This window comes from Macrotis lagotis, chromosome 1 (genome assembly GCF_037893015.1).
Source record: "Macrotis lagotis isolate mMagLag1 chromosome 1, bilby.v1.9.chrom.fasta, whole genome shotgun sequence".
Lineage (NCBI taxonomy): Eukaryota > Metazoa > Chordata > Mammalia > Peramelemorphia > Peramelidae > Macrotis > Macrotis lagotis.
In genome coordinates, this window is record NC_133658.1 from 288927833 (window position 1) to 288947893 (window position 20061).

At 37.9% G+C, this 20061-nt stretch overlaps 1 protein-coding gene across 11 annotated transcripts in view; it reads left to right on the top strand.

The window, feature by feature from the left end:
* RAPGEF1 (Rap guanine nucleotide exchange factor 1) overlaps positions 1 to 20061 on the top strand; it is a 195932-nt gene that overhangs the window by 16062 nt on the left and 159809 nt on the right. The window contains exon 1 of one of the 11 annotated variants that reach the window (XM_074210859.1): positions 375 to 9120. The exons of the other annotated variants lie outside the window; for them this stretch is intronic. Coding sequence (XP_074066960.1) covers positions 9057 to 9120 — 64 coding nt within the window. The 5' untranslated portion in view covers positions 375 to 9056. Of the gene's footprint in view, positions 1 to 374; positions 9121 to 20061 lie in introns of those variants that run through there. 11 annotated transcript variants of the gene reach the window in all.

Consider the following 20061-nt stretch of genomic DNA (forward strand, 5'->3'; position numbering starts at 1 on the left):
GAGATTTTGGAAGATATGGAAATATCTTTAAAATGAAGATTGAGTTGAGAAATTTGCAGCAAAATAAAGGAAATTTAAGGCTGTTTTCCTTTCATTCTGGGCCTGTGCAGACCTGTGATCAATTCAATAAATAGAACTTCCTTCTGTTGATATAGACTTGAAACAATTTAGAAATCAATGTCTTCATTGACCTGGAACACTGAGAAGAGGAGGTTAAATTTGGTCATGGGTACATGACTGAACAGTTAACATGTGTTATTCAGGATCTGATTCTAGGTCTGCACCTCTATGCACTCTACTATTCAACTTTCAAGCTTTTTTTCATGATCTACAATATGCCAAATAATTTTATATATATATATATATATATATATATATATATATATTTACTATCCAAGATAAAAATAGCACTAGCACCAATATTTTCTTAGAAAATCCCCATTCCTATCATATGAAACCCTGTAATGGTGGGAGAGTATTGTAAGGGGAAACAGTCCTTGGTTGGAAAAGTAAGGCATGAAATGTTCACCAGATCATTAGTCAGAAGACTTGAAATTGATTCTTGATTCTGCTGGTTACACACTTATATTTCCTTCTGGAGTTGAACCAGATTGTCTAGAATTGAAAAATCCCTTCCATTCTAATTCCCATAATCCAATGGCAAGGTTAGTAGGGCATTTGAGGGTCAGATAATTAATTTTGCCATTGCAACTCATGGGAATTTCTCATTCCTTTGAATCTATAAATAGAGTTCACAAATTTTGTTATACACAAAACACCATTTTTTCCTGTGTGATAGAAATTTTTTTTTAGTGTTTTTTGGTTTGGGTTTTTTTTTTTTGCAAGGCAAATGGGGTTAAGCAGTTTGCCCAAGGCCACACAGCTAGGTAATTATTGTCTGAGGCCGGATTTGAACTCAGATACTCCTGACTCCAGGGCCGATGCTCTATCCACTGTGCCACCTAGCCACCCCCCATGATAGAAATTTTTAAAAAATTTAAACAGTAATTTTTTTTTAATATCATCTAGTACCTCTACCAAAGTCCTCACAGCACAAAGTGTCATATTCATTTTGGTACTGAAGTGATCTTGTGTTCTCAGAGCCAGTGTATGAAAGTAGTGAAGTCTGTGAGATGTCTTTGAGGAAGCACCTGATTGTACACTGGATAGATATATGTCATCCAGAGAGCAGCCTAGCCAGGTTTGAAGCGGTTCACATCAGGTTAAGTACAGGACAAAAAGACTTTATTATTTTTTTTTTTAGGTTTTTGGCAAGGCAAATGGGGTTAAGTGGCTTGCCCAAGGCCACACAGCTAGGTAATTATTAAGTGTCTGAGACCGGATTTGAAACCAGGTACTCCTGACTCCAAGGCCGGTGCTTTATCCACTACGTCACCTAGCCACCCCAAAAGACTTTATTTCAAGTCATGGAGTACTAGTATTCTGCTTTGGAGGGAATTTTATCCTGATTAAATCAATGCCTTTGAAATAATATTTCAAAATAATATTTGACTAATAAAGTGTGGGCAATGTTAACATTAGCCAACTAATATGGATATCGAACTAATTTCTGTGACTCTTCTGACATACTCAGGTATGTCAGAATAGAGTTCCGTCCTAAAATTCCCTTTTCAGTGTATTATTTCCTTTAGAGACAGATAACATAATTGGAGTCTCTGAAGAGGAAGTGACTTCAAAGGGAAGCCTCATATGCAGTATACAGTAACTGATTTCCTACTGGTATGTGGTTCTGAGAGTGCTCTTCCTGTACTGAAAGCTTCATTTCAGTGCTGAAGTCTCTGGTCTAAAGTTGCTTGGACTCTGTTTATTTTCTATACCCTGCTATAGTTCCCTTTGAATATTCCCACAGTGCCTGGCTGCTTCCTGGTATTGTTGGAATTTTCCTCTGGAAGGGAAGTGACCATCATCACATTTTCCTCCTAGGAGACACATTCCACACATTAAACTACAGGCAACTGAAAGGTTACACACATGACCTTGTACTTGGGATGTTTCAGTTCTAGGGACATGTTGGGACATTCTGAACTCCCTTTGGCTTCAGAGTGATGGGATGGGAAGAACTCTTCTTAAGAGGCATCATGGTGCTCTATTAGAGACAGTAGACTTTGAGTCAGAATAAGTTGTGTGAATGAGATTAAGGAGGCAACTTGATGTAACTAATGGAGCACTGATTAGTTTAAGTACGTAAGATCTGGATTCAGATTCTACCTCAGACACTGAATAAACTGTATAGCTGTGGGGAAAGCACTTAACTTCTTTGAGCCTTATCTGTAAAATGAGGGGGTTGGATTTTGGGCCCTTGAGGACCTTTCTAGGTCTAAATTTATGAATCTATAACTCTCTTTCTAAACTTGTTTCCTCTGTAAAAGAAACTGATAATATTTGTTCTGTCTACTTTGCAGGGTTCTAGCTCTGTTTTCTGGAGCCACACAGAGTAGTTCAGGTCCCTTTCTAACATGACAGTCCCTCAGAGAGTTGAAGATAGCCGATAGTTACCTGCCCAGTCTTCTCCAGGCTTACCTCTCTCCTGGTTCCTTTATTATATTGACCTGAATTGGGAGCTGAAATGATAGGGTTGATCAAATGAGATAATTCATGTGAAAGTGCTTTATAAATCCAGCCTATTTTTATTGTACATGCATATTATTATTGTATGTACCTAATTATTTGCATGTCACCTCTGCTACTAGAATGGTAGTATCTGTAGCTGTTTTTTGCCCTTCTTTGTATCCATACTACAAATGAGCTCTTATGGGCTGTGCTTTGTATCTTTGTCATCACAGGAATAGGGCCATTTACATAGTGAGGTGCTTGCCCAAAATGTGTCTTCACTGATTGATAAGTCATTCCAATTTATTAAAAAAAATTAAGTGATACAATTATATATGAACTTAAGGTTTACAAATTACTTTCCAAACTATAGCCCCTTGAGCTTAACGTTTACAAAATAACTTTCCACACTACAACCCCATGAGGTAGGACATTTTTTTTAATAGGTAAGAAAACTGAGGTTCAGAACTGGAGTGACTTCCACAGTGAATCAGGGCAGATCCAGATTTTGAACCCAGACCTCCAACTCTTTCCACTATAATGAAAAAGCCCTTTAAAAACATTATTTACATTTTTAATATGAACTTGACAACAACAAACATAAATATTTCATCATAGAAAAAGATGACATATGACACAATGAAGCTTGTTTTTTTATTATATGTGAAATTTAGCATGGTATTTCCATTATTACTCTTTTTGTTGATGTTCCCTTCTGAACTTTCTTCTGTGTGTTTTTAAAAAATGATTTATTGACACTCTTTCCTTTCTTTTCAGATAATCAAATCGAATAATATTTGTCAAAACACTTAGTGCAGTGCTTGGCACATCATCAGGTTATAATAAATGCTTAGACCCTTCCCTTATTTCCTCTTTTTGTGCTATCAGTTATTCTACCCCTTGTAAATCTTCCTTTCACCCCCTTCAAGAAAAAAGCTAAAATCTTTGTCATAATATGAGTGTGGCCAAGTGAAACATATCTCTGCACTGGCATGTCTCATCATTCACCTCTCCTCGTCACAAAAGGTGAACAGCCTGTTTCATCATCAGTTTTTTTGGATTTGGGACTGATCATTGCATTTGATTACAGTTTAAATTGATTTAAATCTTTCCTAGTTGTTTTTCTTTGTAGTTGCTGTATGAATTATGCTCCTGCATTTGCTCATTTTGCTCTTATGAATATTACAAGTCTTCCTAGTTTTCTCTGAATCCCTCTCTTTAGTCATTGGGGGGGGGGGGGGGGCTTGCAAGGCAGTGGCATTGAGTGACTTGCCCAAGATCACATTTCTAAGTATTAAGTGTCTAAGACTGTATTTGAACTCAGATCCTCTTGATTCCAGGGCCAGTGCTCTATTCACTGCACCATCTAGCTGCCCCCTCTTTAATCATTTCTTTCAAAACAGTAATATTCCAGTGCTATATATCCACTTGTCATAATGTATTTAACAAATACTACTACAGATATTTTTATGCATGTAAGTCCTTTTCTGTCTTTCCTTGATCTTTTTGGGGTTATCTGGGTATATGAGTAATGGGTATTGCTGTGTCAAAGGATAAGCAGAGATTAACGGAATTTTGGGTCTTGTACAGAAGTTCTTTCCAAAAAGCTGAACCAACTTATAGCTTTCCCAGCAGGAAACCTGTTTTCCTAGAGCCCCAACAATTGCCATTTACTTTGTCAATCTGATAGATGTGAGGTGAAACCTCAGAGTTGTTTGACTTTGCAAATCTTTTACTGTTATTGATTTGGAACTTTTTAAAAATACAGTCATTGATTGCTTTTCTTTCTTCTTGGAAAAATTTTCATAAAGTGCCTTTCTCAATCATAGTCCAGTCCTATTGAAATCTGTTTTCAGTAGACTGATTGATCATTTTATAGAATCCTGTACTATATCAAGTGAACACTAATAAAGTAAGTAATCATTCCCAAATTAATCTGCTTTGTTTCTTTCCGTTTGAGGTGGGGAAGAAGGATTAGTGGTTCTGCCATATGACCTTTCACCCTCTCTGTCTCATTTTCTTAAAGGTCCCTTCAAGCCTTATAGTGTTGTTAGGACAAATATTCCTGGTGAATATATTAGTAATGGTACAATTTCAACTGACCACATGATCACATCTGCTGCTTGTTCATGGCTTATGGGCAAGAGATGGAAAAGAATCATCCCTATTGGCAATATGTCAGTCCTACTTCTGAGAGCATAAGCCATTTTTATTCATCTTGCCAATTACAGTTTCAGTAGTGTCTGAACATGAGTAAGTCAATAAATATTTAATAAGCACTTACAGTGGGGTAGGGGCAGAGACAGGGGTACCAGATCCAGAACTGGTAACTGCTTCCTGCAAAATTTCAGCTGACTCTTGAAAGAAGCTGAAGTAGAAGCAAGGATGGAGAACATTCCAGTCATACTGGGCAGCTAATAAAAAGGCAGTCTGGAAATGAAGTGTTCTATGTGAGGGACAGGAAGTAGACTAATATAACTGGATCACAACTTGGGTTGAAGGGAATAAATTATAAGAACATTGGAAAGGTAGGGAAGGGGTCAGGTTCTGAAGGACTCTAAATGAAGAAGGGAGATAGGTCCTTCTGGTTAGGGATTGCTAATATCTGCAGCTTTGGAGATGTCCTCTTTAAGACTGTGATTTAAATCAAAGAATTAGAAAGTCTCAAAGTTGGAAGGGACCTCAGGTCATTTGATTCAACCCTACATAAAGTATGAATTGCCTTCATTTCATGCATGAGTAGTCCTACAGCTTCTCCTTGGAAACCTATAGTAATGGGGAACTTGCTACCTACTGAGACAGAAGTATTTGTAGAGCTCTTAAGAAGTTTTTCCAGATACTGAGCCAAAATATGCTTCCCTGCAATTCTTACTAACTGATCTTCCTTCTGCCCTCTGGAGCTATATAAAACATCTAATGCACTTTTATGAAGTTCTCCAAATGATTGAAGACAGCAATTTTTCTTCTTTCAAGTCTTCTCTAGTCTATTCATTCCCAATTATTTCCATGGTTCCTCATGCAAAGATAATCATTGTTTTTAGGGTTAAATTTAATTGAATATGATAATAAGATTCATCATTAGTAACCTCATAATAAATGTACATTAATTGATTGAACTGGTAGGGGAAAAAAAAAAGTACAGTTGTGGTTTTCAATAGCCCTAGTTAATTTAACAGCTATTTATTAAGTACCTTCTGTATGCAAAGAACTGGAGGTACAAAACAAAAGATGAAATGGTCTCTAACCTCAAGGAGCTTATGTTATGCTGAGGAAGATAATTGAGTCACAGATTAGTCTGGCAAATTTCTTCTATAGGCCAAGAGTTGGAATGGATAGCCTTCAGAAGTCACCTTCACCTCCAAGTCTGTTGGCCTCATCCTAGAATGCAACAATCTCTCACATAGAAATGTATTCTGTAAAATTTTATAAAGGCGATGGGATTCCTAGGCAAGTCCATAAATGCCATTTTAACCCATAGTGTAGCTGAAATACTAAGCTCCAACCCCTTTGTAGGTCTTAATATCCCTCAGCCTTGAGTTCTTCTGTTATCTGAGTAGGTAGGGTCTAAGCATAAGGTCAAGAGGACTGCTGTAGCATAGAACAGAATAGCAACTGTTATTCGTATGTATGGATGTATCAGTTACTAAGTTAGGAACCACTGTTACAATAAGGAAATCAATGACAAACTGTTATAGGTTCACTAATAGATTATTTCTGAATTATAATATTTACTAAGTAGAATTACTTAATCTTAAATGGAAGAGATATAATCACATACTTGATTCCTGGAAAAAGTTATGTCAATAAAATTATTATAGAATTCAGTCAAAACCAACAAACTAGCCATTCTCAAATTCATCAACTTTGTTGCTTTTTCCTGCCTGAAGGAATTTTCTAATGTTACTAAGGATAGGAAGACACTAATTTAAAGGATGGATATTTTATACAACATATAGTTTTTTCAAATAGACCTCTTTAGTGAGGGCTCTTTTGTCAATGAAGAGCCTCATGATATGGGCATCACTAGACTGTTATATATTGCCCATAAAATACCAGTAATACTACCCAGTAGTAGTAGTGTAAAAGATATCATCCGAGAAATAAATGACTGCAAAAGGTGTGAGATTAGGAGTGAGATTGCACTGGTACCTATTAAAAGAGTAAGCAAACAAAAACCCTAATGGATGCACTCTAACATGTGAGATAAATTTTCTGTGGAAGTAATAGGAAAAAAATCACATAGGATGAAAAAGTTGATGAGAAGAAAGAGCTGTGTTGATGAAATCACACTGAACTATATATTCACTTTCAATTCTCAGATGTCTTCATAGTCCTGGGATTGGAAGGCCAAGGAAATGGAAGTTTGTAGCAATAATTATTTTTTCTTCATCACTAATAAATTCTTATTGATTGATTTTCCATTTTCAGGAGCCAGACTTTTCATTGTATCATTTTTCCCCATTTGGAAAATCTGGATCTCATTTTGTAAAATGCTTTTAAGAATCATGAATCAAAGCCTTGTTATCTTAAAAAAAAATCTGAACCCTTCTTTATTGTCTCAACTCTGAATTGGTGTGTAGTAGTCATATCAGAATTAGTTGAACATCCTAAAAATTTAATGATAGTTTAACTTGATTTTTCCCCTCTTGAATCATATTTTGGTTTTATATTCAAAAATCATTATTCCCTAAGTCACCAACTTGAGGTGATTGAAAGAGATTAAGTAATTTGTCCAGTAAATGTTAGAATTGGAACTCAACATCACATCTTCTGATGCCAAGATGAGTGTTCTTACCACTATAATACTCTAAAAAAATAAATATAACTTCTCTTGTATTTATGTTAGCTTAGTTTACCAACATAGCCTTCTCTTTTCACCAAATGAGCAATCCATATAACAAAGAATAAAAAGAAAAAAGCATCTAAAACTATACATTTAAAAATTAAAAACTATATATCAAGTCTGACATCTTGTTCCATCCCCATAATCCCCCACTTCTACAAAGAGAGGAGAAGAAAAGGTGCATTCTCAGATCTACTCTCCTACTTTACCTAAACTTTCTAAAAAATTGAATTCCTTTTAAGACTATGTACTCCTAGCAAAATGGTCTGAAGCAGGCATTTCTCCATCAAAAATGCCATTATTGCCTCATTGTCCCAAGGGGCACTGGGGTCTTCTTGCAGACTAGTTTGAAAGAAGATATGCTGAGTGATTTGGGAAGTCACTTCTCTCTGGACCTTAGTTTCTTGACCTGAGGGAAGTGGAGTAAATATAGTCTCTAAAATAAGAGTTGGTTTGAGCTCCAGAAATGGTCATTATAGACTTTCCTACCAGAGAACTTTGAATGTCTGTGACAGCCTGCATACTGAAGTTAAAATACTTCTAAACATTTCTTCTCAAGAGTTGCCAAACTGAGAGTTTTAAGGTCAAGTCAAAGCTTTTGAGATCTCTCTTCCCCAGCCCTCTACAATTTTCTCATTACCTTCCTTCTCAATCAAGGTCTCATCTTCAATATATCTTCAGGTCCATCTGGATGGGCAAGTAAACCTGACCCTCTGAAATTCACACTGCAGAACTTTCCAGATTTCCTGCTATTTTTTCCTAAAACCAGAATTACACAAATGCCCTCCCTTCTCTTTTTCCCAGCAGACCTGTACAGAACTCAGGTGGCGCCAAACTTTCTCCAGGGAAACCGTCTGTATGAGTGGAAGGTTGTGTGGTTTGAGGTCTTGCTTTAATTAGTCCCTGTTTGTCCTTGGCGATACTTTTTTTTTCCTCTGGAAACTTATAGCGGGAGGTTTAGCAAAGAGGTGTAGCTCCAGGTTTTACAGATTCCTTGGGGCTGTTTTTTTTTTCCTTAGAAGCACAGCAGTAATTAAAGTGGCTTGTTTATGTTGATGTAACACATAACTCATCATTGACTGTGCCCTCCTTGGTTCAGGATGTATAAAAGCAGGGCATGGTTTTCCAGACTCTAGATATGTGTTTTCATCGGGGCTTTGTATGATTCTTATTTCTCTTGGCATACCCCAAAAAAATGATGCCATTTATATCTCAGTATTTTGGTCACCTGATTTTTATCCCCCCCCCCCCATCCCTCAGAGGGAAACTACAGTCTTGAAAGTGTGCTTTGAAATACAGTTCATTCTGTGAGGCCACTGCTGAGCCGATGAGTAATGAACCCCCAAAGGAACTGGCAGCAAGGATTTTCTTAATATAGATTGATTACTGAGACATACTGGTAGGACTGATAGCAAGAACTTGTGTCTAATTTTTCTCTCTGGGGCTGAAGAAGATTCAGATGTCAAAAGCTTCACTATAATTGCTGAAGTTTTCCTTGCAATCAGAACATGCAGAACAAAGTTGGGGACTGTGAAACAAAGTGATTCAGGATTTGGATGTAAGGATGAACAGTGATTTGGTCCTTCCTCAGCAGTGAAACAAAGGCTGGTCTTGGAAGGAATTGGGATCTGGTTGATAGAGAATGGGGAATGTTAATAAAAAACCAAAAGCTTGGAAACAGAGCAACCTGTGCCTCTGGAAACAAGGTAAGGAACTCCTGTAGTTGTTTTTAGGCATAGAAGACATCTGCCTACTACTAAGAGAATTCTACTTAAAGGTGTATTAGAATAGCAGGGCATAAAGTTTTCCAGCCTAAGAAATTCTTCTCTCAGTTTTTTTGTATTGGAAATTTGCAAATAATTTAAATTAAAATTGGTAAATAAATCTCCAAAGGATTCAAATACTTCATACTTGTCTTGGGTTTGGCAGGGTTTTGTTCACAGTGTACTTGGGTGAGATGGTGTATTCAGGTGTGAATGTATGTGGATGTTTGTTGATATTTTCAGTCTTGTTGGGTTTTTTGAGCCTGTGATTTGCTGTCTGGGCTTTGAGCCCTTACTGGAATTTTTATAATAGAACTATTATTATTTAACATTATCAAAAACCAAGACATTTGAAGAAAGTTCACAGCAGTTGGTAGATGCACAAGTCAGCAGACAACTGCCAATTACTAACTTTGTGACTTTGTGACTTTGGACCAGTTACTCAGCCTCTGTGGACCTCAAAGATCTCTGTGGATCTCAAAAATCTGTCAAAGGAGGGTATTGAATTAACTGATGTTTAAACTCTACTCCAACTTGAAATCCCCTGATTTTATGAAAAGAGAAAACTTTTTAGGGAATATATCTTTCCACTGCGGTTTGTTTTTTTTGTTTTTGTTTTTGTTTTTTTAGTTTTTGCAAGGCAATGGGGTTAAGCGGCTTGCCCAAGGCCACACAGCTAGGCAATTATTAAGTGTCTGAGATCGTATTTGAACTCAGGTACTCCTGACTCCAAGGCCACTGAGCCACCTAGCCGCCCCAACTGTGGTCTTTAAATATATAAAGGACTTCCATGTGGATGAGGAAAAAGACTTTTTTTTTGGTATCCTCCAAGGACAGAACTTGAGTCCAATGGCTTGAAGTTACAGAAATGTGAATTTTAGCTCAGGACAAGGGGGTACTTTCTAGGAGTCATTCAGCAAAGCGATGAGATGCCTAATGAGTTAGTGAGTTCTAGAGACCTTCCAGTAAAAGCTGGGTCACCCTGGGGAATGTAGTAGGGATTCTCTCAGGTCCTGGGCTGTACTCAAGAAATAGTATGACAAAAAGTAGAGGATGGTTGAGCTCTTCTGAAGTGGCTTTAGAGATCTATCTAATGATGGTGCCTTGTGACTGGAGAGCGTCTTGCTTCTGAGGAGTTCAAAGTATTTCCTATAAATGATTTAATATTTATCCACTTAAGGTATGGCAGTATTTTCAATTAATACTTATTAAGTGTCCACTGAGTGGATAGCTCTGTACCATATTATTATCATTGTTTTATGGGTAAAGAAACAGACAGAAGAAGGTAGCACAGCAAATAGTGGAGAGACTGACATGTGGAAACTGGCTCAGCTATTAGGGCTCTCACTTACCTGTTGCCTTGGGGGTAGAGGGAGGATTGGCAGCAATCTGATGACTGCTATTATGAGAAGAGTCAATGGGAGCAATCACTGTTCTTAAGGCTCAGCAGCCTTAAGTGGACAGGTTCTAGTTGGCTGCTGGCCTTGCCTCCTTTTTCCTCAGTGTCAGACCTGTGGAAAGGAAAGGGATCTGGATCCTGGACATACTTCTTTCAAAAAGTAGGTAGCACCCCTCCTGTAGAACGTACTGCACTGTAGTGATCTGATGTTAATTGCTTAGGAATCAAATTGAAACACAGAGGTACTTCAGAATCTGAAGAAGGGTGTTTGCTGTTTTATACAGTTGAATTCTAGAAAGGTCCTAATCAGAAATCATGAAGTCTGCCTTCCATGTTCTACAGAGGAAGAAACTGAGGCCTAAGCAGCTAAAGGCATTACCACGTGTATATTTATTGATTTACATTTCTTCCAAACCCAGCAGGATATAAACCCTTTGAGAATAGGGAGTGCTTTTTTCTTTTTCTTTTCTTTCTTTTTTTTTTTTTTAGGTTTTTGCAAGGCAAATGGGGTTAAGTGGCTTGCCCAAGGCCACACAGCTAGGTAATTATTAAGTGTCTGAGACTGGATTTGAACCCAGGTACTCCTGACTCCAAGGCCGGTGCTTTATCCACTACGCCATCTAGCCGCCCCTTTTCTTTTTCTTTTTCTTTTTCTTTATAAATCTTTGTATCCCAAATGCCCCACATAGTATCCTTGAAGGGACTGGAGTGAAAGAGAAGGCCTTGTGATTTTATTGATATAAAGAAATGCTAAATGAGGAAACTCTCAAATAATGTAAACCAGTACATTCTCTGCAAGTTGGTTAGTTTAGAGAATTCTCCAGAATTCTGAGAGGTAACATGACTGATCCAAGGTCACACACACCTTTATGTGTGAGAGGCAGATAGTAGCAGGATGGAATAGAGACTAGACCCAGGCCTTGACTCCCACCCTAGGACTCTTTCTCACCACATTCTTTTTTTTTTATTTTTAACAAATATTTTATTTGTTTTTCAATTGTATGCAATAGTAGTTTCTACCAATTTTTAAAAGGTTTGGAATTTTGCAATTTTTTCCCCTCCCTCTCTTCTCTCCCCTCCCCCCAATCGAAGGCAATCTGATAGTCTTTACATTGTTTCCATGATTTGCATAGATCAATATTGAATGTGTTGAGAGAAAAAATATATCCATAAGGAAGAAAGAAAATATTAGAGATAGCAAAATTATGTAATACATAAGACACCTTTTTTAAATGAATTTTTTTTTTAATTTAAGACAATGGGGTTAAAGTGACTTGCCCAAGGTCACACAACTAGGCCATTTTTAAGTGTTTGAGGTCAGATTTGAACTTAGGTACTCCTGACTCCAGGTCCAGTGCTCTATTCACTGCATCACCTAGCTGCCCCCCACAAGACAACTTTTTAAAAATTGAAGATAATAATCTTTGGTCTTCATTCAAACTCCACAGTTCTTTCTCTGGATACTGATGGTATTCTTCATCACAGATTCCTCAAATTGTCCCTGATTATTTCACTGATGGAGTGAGCAAATCCATGAAAGTCAATCATCACTGCACATTGTTAAGAAGTACAATGTTCCTTTGGTTCTGCTCATCTCACTCAGCATCAGTTCATGCAAATCCTTCCAGGCTTCCCTGAATACCCATCCCTCCTGATTTCTAATAGAACAATAGTGTTCCAGAACATACATATACCACAATTCGTTCAGCCATTCCCTAATTGATAGTCATCCCCTTGATTTCCAATTCTTTGCCTCTACAAACAGAGCTGCTGTGAATATTTTTGTACATGTCTCACCACATTCGTTCTCCTTGCTGTCAGGTTGTCTTACATGTGTAACAATTTGGAAGTTAATCATTATTGATCAATACCCAATGAAATGGCTGAGCAAAATATGTGAATATAATAGAATATGATTATGCTATAACAATGGTGAAAGGGATAAATTTCAGTGAAACCCAGAAAACTTATATGTAATGACATAGAGTGAAGTCAGGATACAAAGGATAACATCAATGTAAAGAAAAACAACTTTGATAGAGTTAAGAACTCTGATTACTATATAACCAGCCATGATTCCAGAGCGCCCATGTTGAACTACAGCTATACTAAAGAAGCGGGAGACATACATGTTTGGAGAAAATCAGTATGGAAACAAATTGCAAAGGTTTTGTCTTTCTTTTAAATTGGAGACAGGATGGAAAAAATACAAATACTTGTTAGTTGAAAAATAAAATGAAAGTTTAAAAAAGTAAGTACAGTCAAATCATTTTTGAATAATTGAAGAGGCCTATGCAATGAGGCCTAAAATATGACTTTTTGGTTTTTTTTTCTCTCTGAAGATCGATGATATTTTGAGTCAACTGAGTTGTACAGTCAATTCTAATTCCTCTTTTCAAGGGATTGGGATAGGGATTAATCCTATTATTTCATACCCACAGGAGAAAGTTTCATCTGCTGATAAGGGTCAGCACCCTTTCTAATTTATCATTTTAGTTGCTTAGAGCATGGAGAAATTAAGTGGATTGCTGAGGATCACACAGACAGGATGTCCTCGAAGGGTCCTGAACAAACAGGTCTTCCTGGTTTCTAGACTTGTTCTCTTGACCCACTTCACCATGCCTCTCCCACTTTACAAGGACATTTAAAAAATCTAATTTGTCTATGTCCTTCTTTATCCCAGGATGATTCAGGTTCATTTCCTGGCAGCCATACTTGATGCATACACACTAATGGAATGCAAACTCCTTTGTAAAATTGGGGTCAGGTTAAGTGATCTTTGATGTCCTTTCAATCCTTATTTTCAGTAATTCTGTTACTAAACTAGCTTTATTAAGTGACATAAAAAACCCAAAAAATTATAGAGGCCATCAAATTTTTTTTAAATTTTTAAAATTTTGAATTTAACAAACATCAAATGAAATTATCATTGACATATACATAATAGAACAGAAAAAAAATTATACATTAAACTGCAATTCTAAGGAAACTATTTAAAAATGCAGATGTAAATCATCTTTAGATTTTCTGCCATTTAGAATTTTCCACATAACTACTCTTATGTTCATCTGCCTGGATATAGGAAAATTGAAATTAATATCCAGCTGTGTGGGAACTCTTCTATCTCCCTTCCTGACTCTTCCCTCCCGTTATGTCCCCCACTTTAAAACCAATTACACTTAATGAGGTGGCTTCTCTCTCTAATGAACTTGACCAGAATGACACTTAAGACATGTTTAGATTTTCCATTTAATCAAAAGTTTCTGATGCCAACTATCTTTCACTTAGTATTGATAACACTCTAAGGTAGGAGCTAGAATTTATCTTTCAGACTCCATTGAGAACTAGAGTTTAGCACCAAAACCTAATTGAATATAAAGGAACTCACTCTTTCCAGTAAAAGCAGCTCTAAAGATAGTAGATTAATTTGTATATTTCCCCCCCAATTCTTCAACCAGTCATCCCTCAGAGAGGGGGGCAAAATTATTACTGACTTGTTCAGCCTCACACAAAATAGGATCAAGTTTGTTTGTCAAATTTGAACTCGGGTCTTTTCCCTTCCAGTCCTAGCCTACCATTTCTTTCTGTGTCAGGTATCAAGCTAATGATAGAGAGACAATAATGAAACAGCCCCTGACCCTGGAGCCTGTGTTTCACTGAGGGGAGGCACATATGACCATTTACCAAGTAAATATGAGGGAATTGGGGAGCAGAGCTCTAGTACCTGGGGAGCAGGAAAGGGCTTGGGTAGGAGGTGAACTTGGAAAGAAGTTACAGATTTGGTGAAGAGGGAGTGCATTCCTGATATGAGAACCTTGGAGTCCCCAAAGTCAAGGAGATGAGAAATGGAATGTTATGTGTGAGAAAGGCCAGTTTGGTCTGACCACAGAGTGTGTTTGATAAAATGAGAAAGGTCAGCTAGAGCCAGTCTGGGGAGGGTTGGTAGTGCCAAAGAGAGCTGTTCAAATTTGGCCCTCAAGATGATGGGGCGCTACTGGAGCTTACTGAGCAGGTGAATGACAGGGTACAACCTGTGATTTACAAACGAACATCTGTATTAAGGACAATTTGAGAGTAGAGGGGAGAGAATTGAGGCTGAGAGACCAATTAGGAGGCACTAGGTCAGGTGAGATGGGATGAGGATCTGGATGAGGGTGGTAGATGTATGTATGGACAGGGATGGAAGGGAAGGAGGTCACGGAAGTAGAATTTACTAGAGTTGACGACTCATTTAATTTGTGAGGGATGAGGGATGAGGGAGAGGGAGGAGTTGCGATGATGCTGAGCTTGTGAACCTGGGTCACCAGAAGGATGGTAATGTCCTTGGGCTATAAAGATGGTGCTTGGCAAACCTTCAGTGATGACTATCAGGATTACTCTGAGTCCAGGCTCTATTACTGTCTGCCTGTGTCAGGCAGGATCTCATCCTTTTTCTGCAAATCATTTTTCTCATCTGTCAAATGAGGTGATTGGGCTAGATAATTACTAAGGCCTCAGCTCTAAATTACTATGACATTATATGATTTTTCCATAGCAGAACCAAAATTAACCTACTTGTAATCTTTTTGTAGTTGGTAGAGAAGCAGATGGAAAAGTTTCTTTACAGAATCATCTTGCCTCCAGAGAACAAACAGAAGTGGGCAGAGGTTCACTTCTCCCTCATCTATGTCTTCCCAGCAGTTAATGGGCCATCCCAGCTGGTGGATGGAAATGTTAATGATTTGCATGTTTATATACAGTGTGGGTGTAAGTGTATGAAATTAACACCTCTCTGTGCTTGAGCTAACTTGGGGGGAAAAGAGCCTTTCCTAGAATAAGGCAGATGGGGAACTGTTCTGGGAAACAGTGGGGGGAATGGAGTTGGACTGGGAAATTTGACTCACTTAGTCTCATGTTCTCTCCTGCTAATGATTCAGGGGATAAATTTTACATATTGGAAGTTTCAACCCCAAATGTAATTGAAGCAAAGTGATGTAGCAAATAGAGCATGGGACTTGAAGTTGGAAAGTCTTGAGATCAGATTCAGACACCAGATGTGTGACTGGTCAAGTGACTTAATTTCTATGCCTCAGTTTCCTCATCTGTAAAATGAAGATAATAATGTTTGCACCTACTTCTCAGAGTAGTTGTGAGGGTAAAATGAGATAATATTTGTAAAGTGCTTTGCAAACCCTGAAGCTTTTATGTAAATATTATTTCTAATAATAACTTGCCTAGTCTAATGCTAACTTTGTGGCAATCAGGTCACTAATAATAATGCTCTTTCTAGACAGAGAGTATGATGTTTGACTGCTATATCCAACAGGTTTTTCCCTTCAGAATTTCTGGGCTACCTGTTCCTCTGTTTGGTATCTCTCATTGCTGTCTGTAGGCAATGTCAGATTTTTTTCTGTAGACCATGAGAGACCTGGATTCTAGACCTTAACTCTCTCATTGACTAACTGTAAGACTTTAAGTGAGTCACTTCTCTCCTCCAGTAACTCCAATGCTCCAATGGATTTGTGATCTCCCTGAGGTCAGTACTGCTTTCCATAATGCAAAGTTTCATCCATTCATTCTTTCCCATACTATGTAGCTCTTGTACATGGCAAACCTATAAATTTAATCTGGACCTGAGAGAGACCTCAGAGGTTATCTGGGTGAACTCCTTCATTTTACAGATGAAGAAACTGAGGCCCAGTGAGTTTAATGACCCACCTAAGGTCACTTAGGTGACAGGACTGAGTCAGACAAGATTGAGTTGAGGTCCTCTGATTACAGACCCAGTGTTTTTTCCACTGTATTGTGCTTTGGTTGTGATTTTCATGACATCTTTTCCACCATTTTTTTTTAAGTTTTTGCAAGGCCATTAATGGGGTTAAGTGGCTTGCCTAAGGCCACACAGCTAGGTAATTATTAAGTGTCTGAGACTGAATTTAAACTCAGGTACTCCTGACTCCAGGGATGGTGCTCTATCCACTGTGCCACCTAGCTGCCCCCCTCCACCAAGCCACCCCCTCCACTATTTCTTCTTGATAATACTTTAGTTGTAGCATGTTATAGTCTAGTCAAACTTACTGTTTGTCCCCCATTGCCCTTTGGATGTTCCTCAGTTCCAAGTTCCTATTGACCCTTACATTCTGGAATTCAGTCATTTTTTTTTTTGGCTCTTTTTTTACACTAACAGTACATTCATTATAATGGTCCTAAGATTTCATCAGATTTCAGAACTGCAAGGAACAAGCATTAGAGATAGGTAGACATAGACCACCCTCCTCATTCTACAGAAGAGTAGACTTAGACTCAGAGAAAGTAGCTTGCCCGATCAACCACAATCCAGCCAGCCAAGCCTCATACCAAGATCCCAGAATGGTACATGGAATAGGATGCTCCAGCATCACCTCACCATGCTGGGAAACACTGCATGATTCTCTCCTTGGTTAAGGGCTTCAACATGGCCAAGCATAGAAATCTAAATTCTCAACATACAAAACTTTTCAGCAATCCACAAATTTGTCTCCAGCCCTATCCAAATATCCTAATGATGCATTTGATGTTGGCGATCACTAGAGTATAAAAATAGCCTGGGATCCATATAAAGGATCATAGTTTCCATTTTGTCAGAAAATTTACTTACTTCCCTTCTCCCCCACTTATTAGGCCTGGCTTGATCTTTTATAAAGACTTGAGGACCACAGGAAAAGGATATGTAAAACCTTCAATTTATCATGATATTTCTTGCCTCAGAGCATAATGAGATTATAAAATACCTTGATATCTTTCCAGTGTAGTAGTAGTATGAGCCTAGGATTGTTATTAGCATTATTATTGTAATATTCATGCCTTTTGACTAACTGCCTAACTCTTCTTTTTTACTATTTCTGAATTCAGACCAACTGACTGACTGACTTATTAAACTCCATTTCTGCTACCTCTTGTATATATGCAAACAGAGGCTTGGGCTTACATGTCATTAACATAGGTGGAGACACTGTTATTAGTTTGTTATTAAAAGGGTTGAGTCAAAAATTAGAGTAATGTCTCTATTCCTTGGCTTTAATAAGTGCCAAAGATATGCTTATTGAACTGAATTGAATCTTGCTCCCTCCCAATCATAATATACTATCAACCCCTTTTTCCTGTTTTTAACCCTAGGACCTAACATGGTCTTCCACATAGTAGACAAGTTGCCTAATAAATGTTTTGAATTGAATTGAGTATAGTGATAGCCTGGTACAGCAGGAACAAACAGGATTTGGAGATAACTCTTGGGCAAGTTACTAAATTTCTCTGGGCTTCAGTTTAGGTCCTTTCATCATTAAATGTTTGATCCTGGCTCTGAGACTAGAAGAGCAATTATCCCTCTGATGCTTACTCTGTATAATTTTGGAGAAGGCTTAATCTCCCTGGAGTTCAGGTTTATCCTTAGTCAATGACCCAACAAGTTTTGTATAAGGGCTGAAGTTTTGTATAAGTTTGTGTTAAGGGCTGGGATTGAGAAGAAAGGGAAAATAGTCATTTCCCCCAAGGAACACACAGTCTTATGGAGAGACACAAACAATTATGTTCAAACAAGAAATAGTGTACATTGGAGGTAACTTCAAGTAAAATGAGGAGGTCAAATCAAATTGTCCCTGAGATTGTCCCTCTAACTTTGTTATCCTATGAATTGAAATAATAATAATAATAATAATAATATTAATAATAATGTTTGTCCATTTTCAAAGAAGACCATGACATCAGGGAGGTGACACCATGACAAGCACATGAATTGGATTTGAGTAAGGGGGTGCTGTACTAAGTCACCAGCCTCACTTTCTTCTCCAGAGCCATCTGGGTCTAGTGACCAGATGTGAATCGGGAGGAATGGAGATGGCCTTGGATGTGAGGCAATCAGGATTAAGTGATTTGCCCAGGGTCACACAGCTATCTGAGGTCAAATTCAAACTCCTGTCCTCCTTACTCCAAGGCCAGTGCTCTATCTGCTGTACCACCTAGTTGCCCTTCTGAATTAAAAAATGTGTTGATGAACTACTAGTTAATTTGAGAGTAAGTCAACCCCAATAAACAGAGACCACATCTAAATGGCTTTAGTTCTTCCACTGACCCTTGTTCTTTAGTGATGAAACCATAGAATTGTTAAAACTGGAAAGAAACTTGAGAGATCACCTAATCCAGTTTCCCCATTTTGCAGATGAGGAAACTGGGGTCCAGAGATAAAGTAAGCTGCCCAGGTCAGAAATAGCAGAGCCCGTGGTCAGGGCTGAGTCAGAAGCAAAGCTAAAGGTCTCTTCACAACCTCTTCAGCTGAACTGCACTAGTATTTCAGACTGACCTGTGCACACATTTTTTGAGCAGTTGACATACAAATCTTCAGAGTTCCCTATGAACTGATTGTCCTTAAGTGGAAGATCAGATGAAGGAAATGGAACCAAAAGTGTGAAGGAATTTTTCTCATGAGAATTCTGGGCTGTGGGCATAGGTTGGAAAAGGGAAGGAAACTTCACGTTGTCATCAGATAATGTTTCTAAACTCAGAACAATATCTATCTCTGGCCACCAGCTTGAGGAGATGTTTTACCCTGGGAATGTGGATAAAACATATTCCCCATTTGATTATTTCTTTTTCACTATATACAGGGTGTAACCATTGTTTACAGAGGGCAACAGTGGCAGGAGGCCAATTTGTATCTCTCTTGCTTAGGTTTTTCAAAGATTTTTGTTTTTAACAAAGCATTTGGTTTTAAAAGCCACTGAAATATGCATCTGATTTTTTAACATCCTACCTCTGCCACACATTAATTCTGTGAGTTTGGTTTGCCTTGATATATTGCTGCTTTGAAAGCATTGGTTGCCTAAATTCTCAAGAGGATGAGTCAATAGTTCATTTCTACTATTAATCAACCATGTGACTTGTAGAATAGCTGGATAAGGAACTTTGGTTTTACCAGTGAAGACAAAGCACTTTGCCCAAAGGTTAGGGGGACAACAGAGCTAGGAATCAAACCTAGGTCTTTCCTTTCCAGTTTCAGTGTTCTTTTCTCTCCAGCATGCTGTTATCTGGCTATAACTCCTCAGTTAATTTCTCTGTCAAAAATGGAGATCATAAATACCTACTTTCCATTCAATTCAGTGTAATAATATATATATACATATATATATATATAATTGCCTATTATGTGCTAAGTACAGGGAATATAAATGCAAATAAAACAATCTCTACATTAAGAAACTTAGATTCTTTATGGAAGTTGGGCTTGTGTTTTAGATAAATCCAGGGTATATCTAGGAGGAGTAGGGCTGCCATGTCAGGGAGAGGAAGGAAGAGCAATGGGGAAACTTCTGTGTAGAAATGAAACTCAAGCCTAGAAAAAAGATAAGGCTTCTCAGTGAGTATGCACTGTTTTCTAGACCTAGGAGAACTCCCCCAAGTGACTGGAAACTGGATGTAGGTGAAGGAACAATGTCTCATATGGCTAACATACAGAGTATATGCTTTGAAGTCAT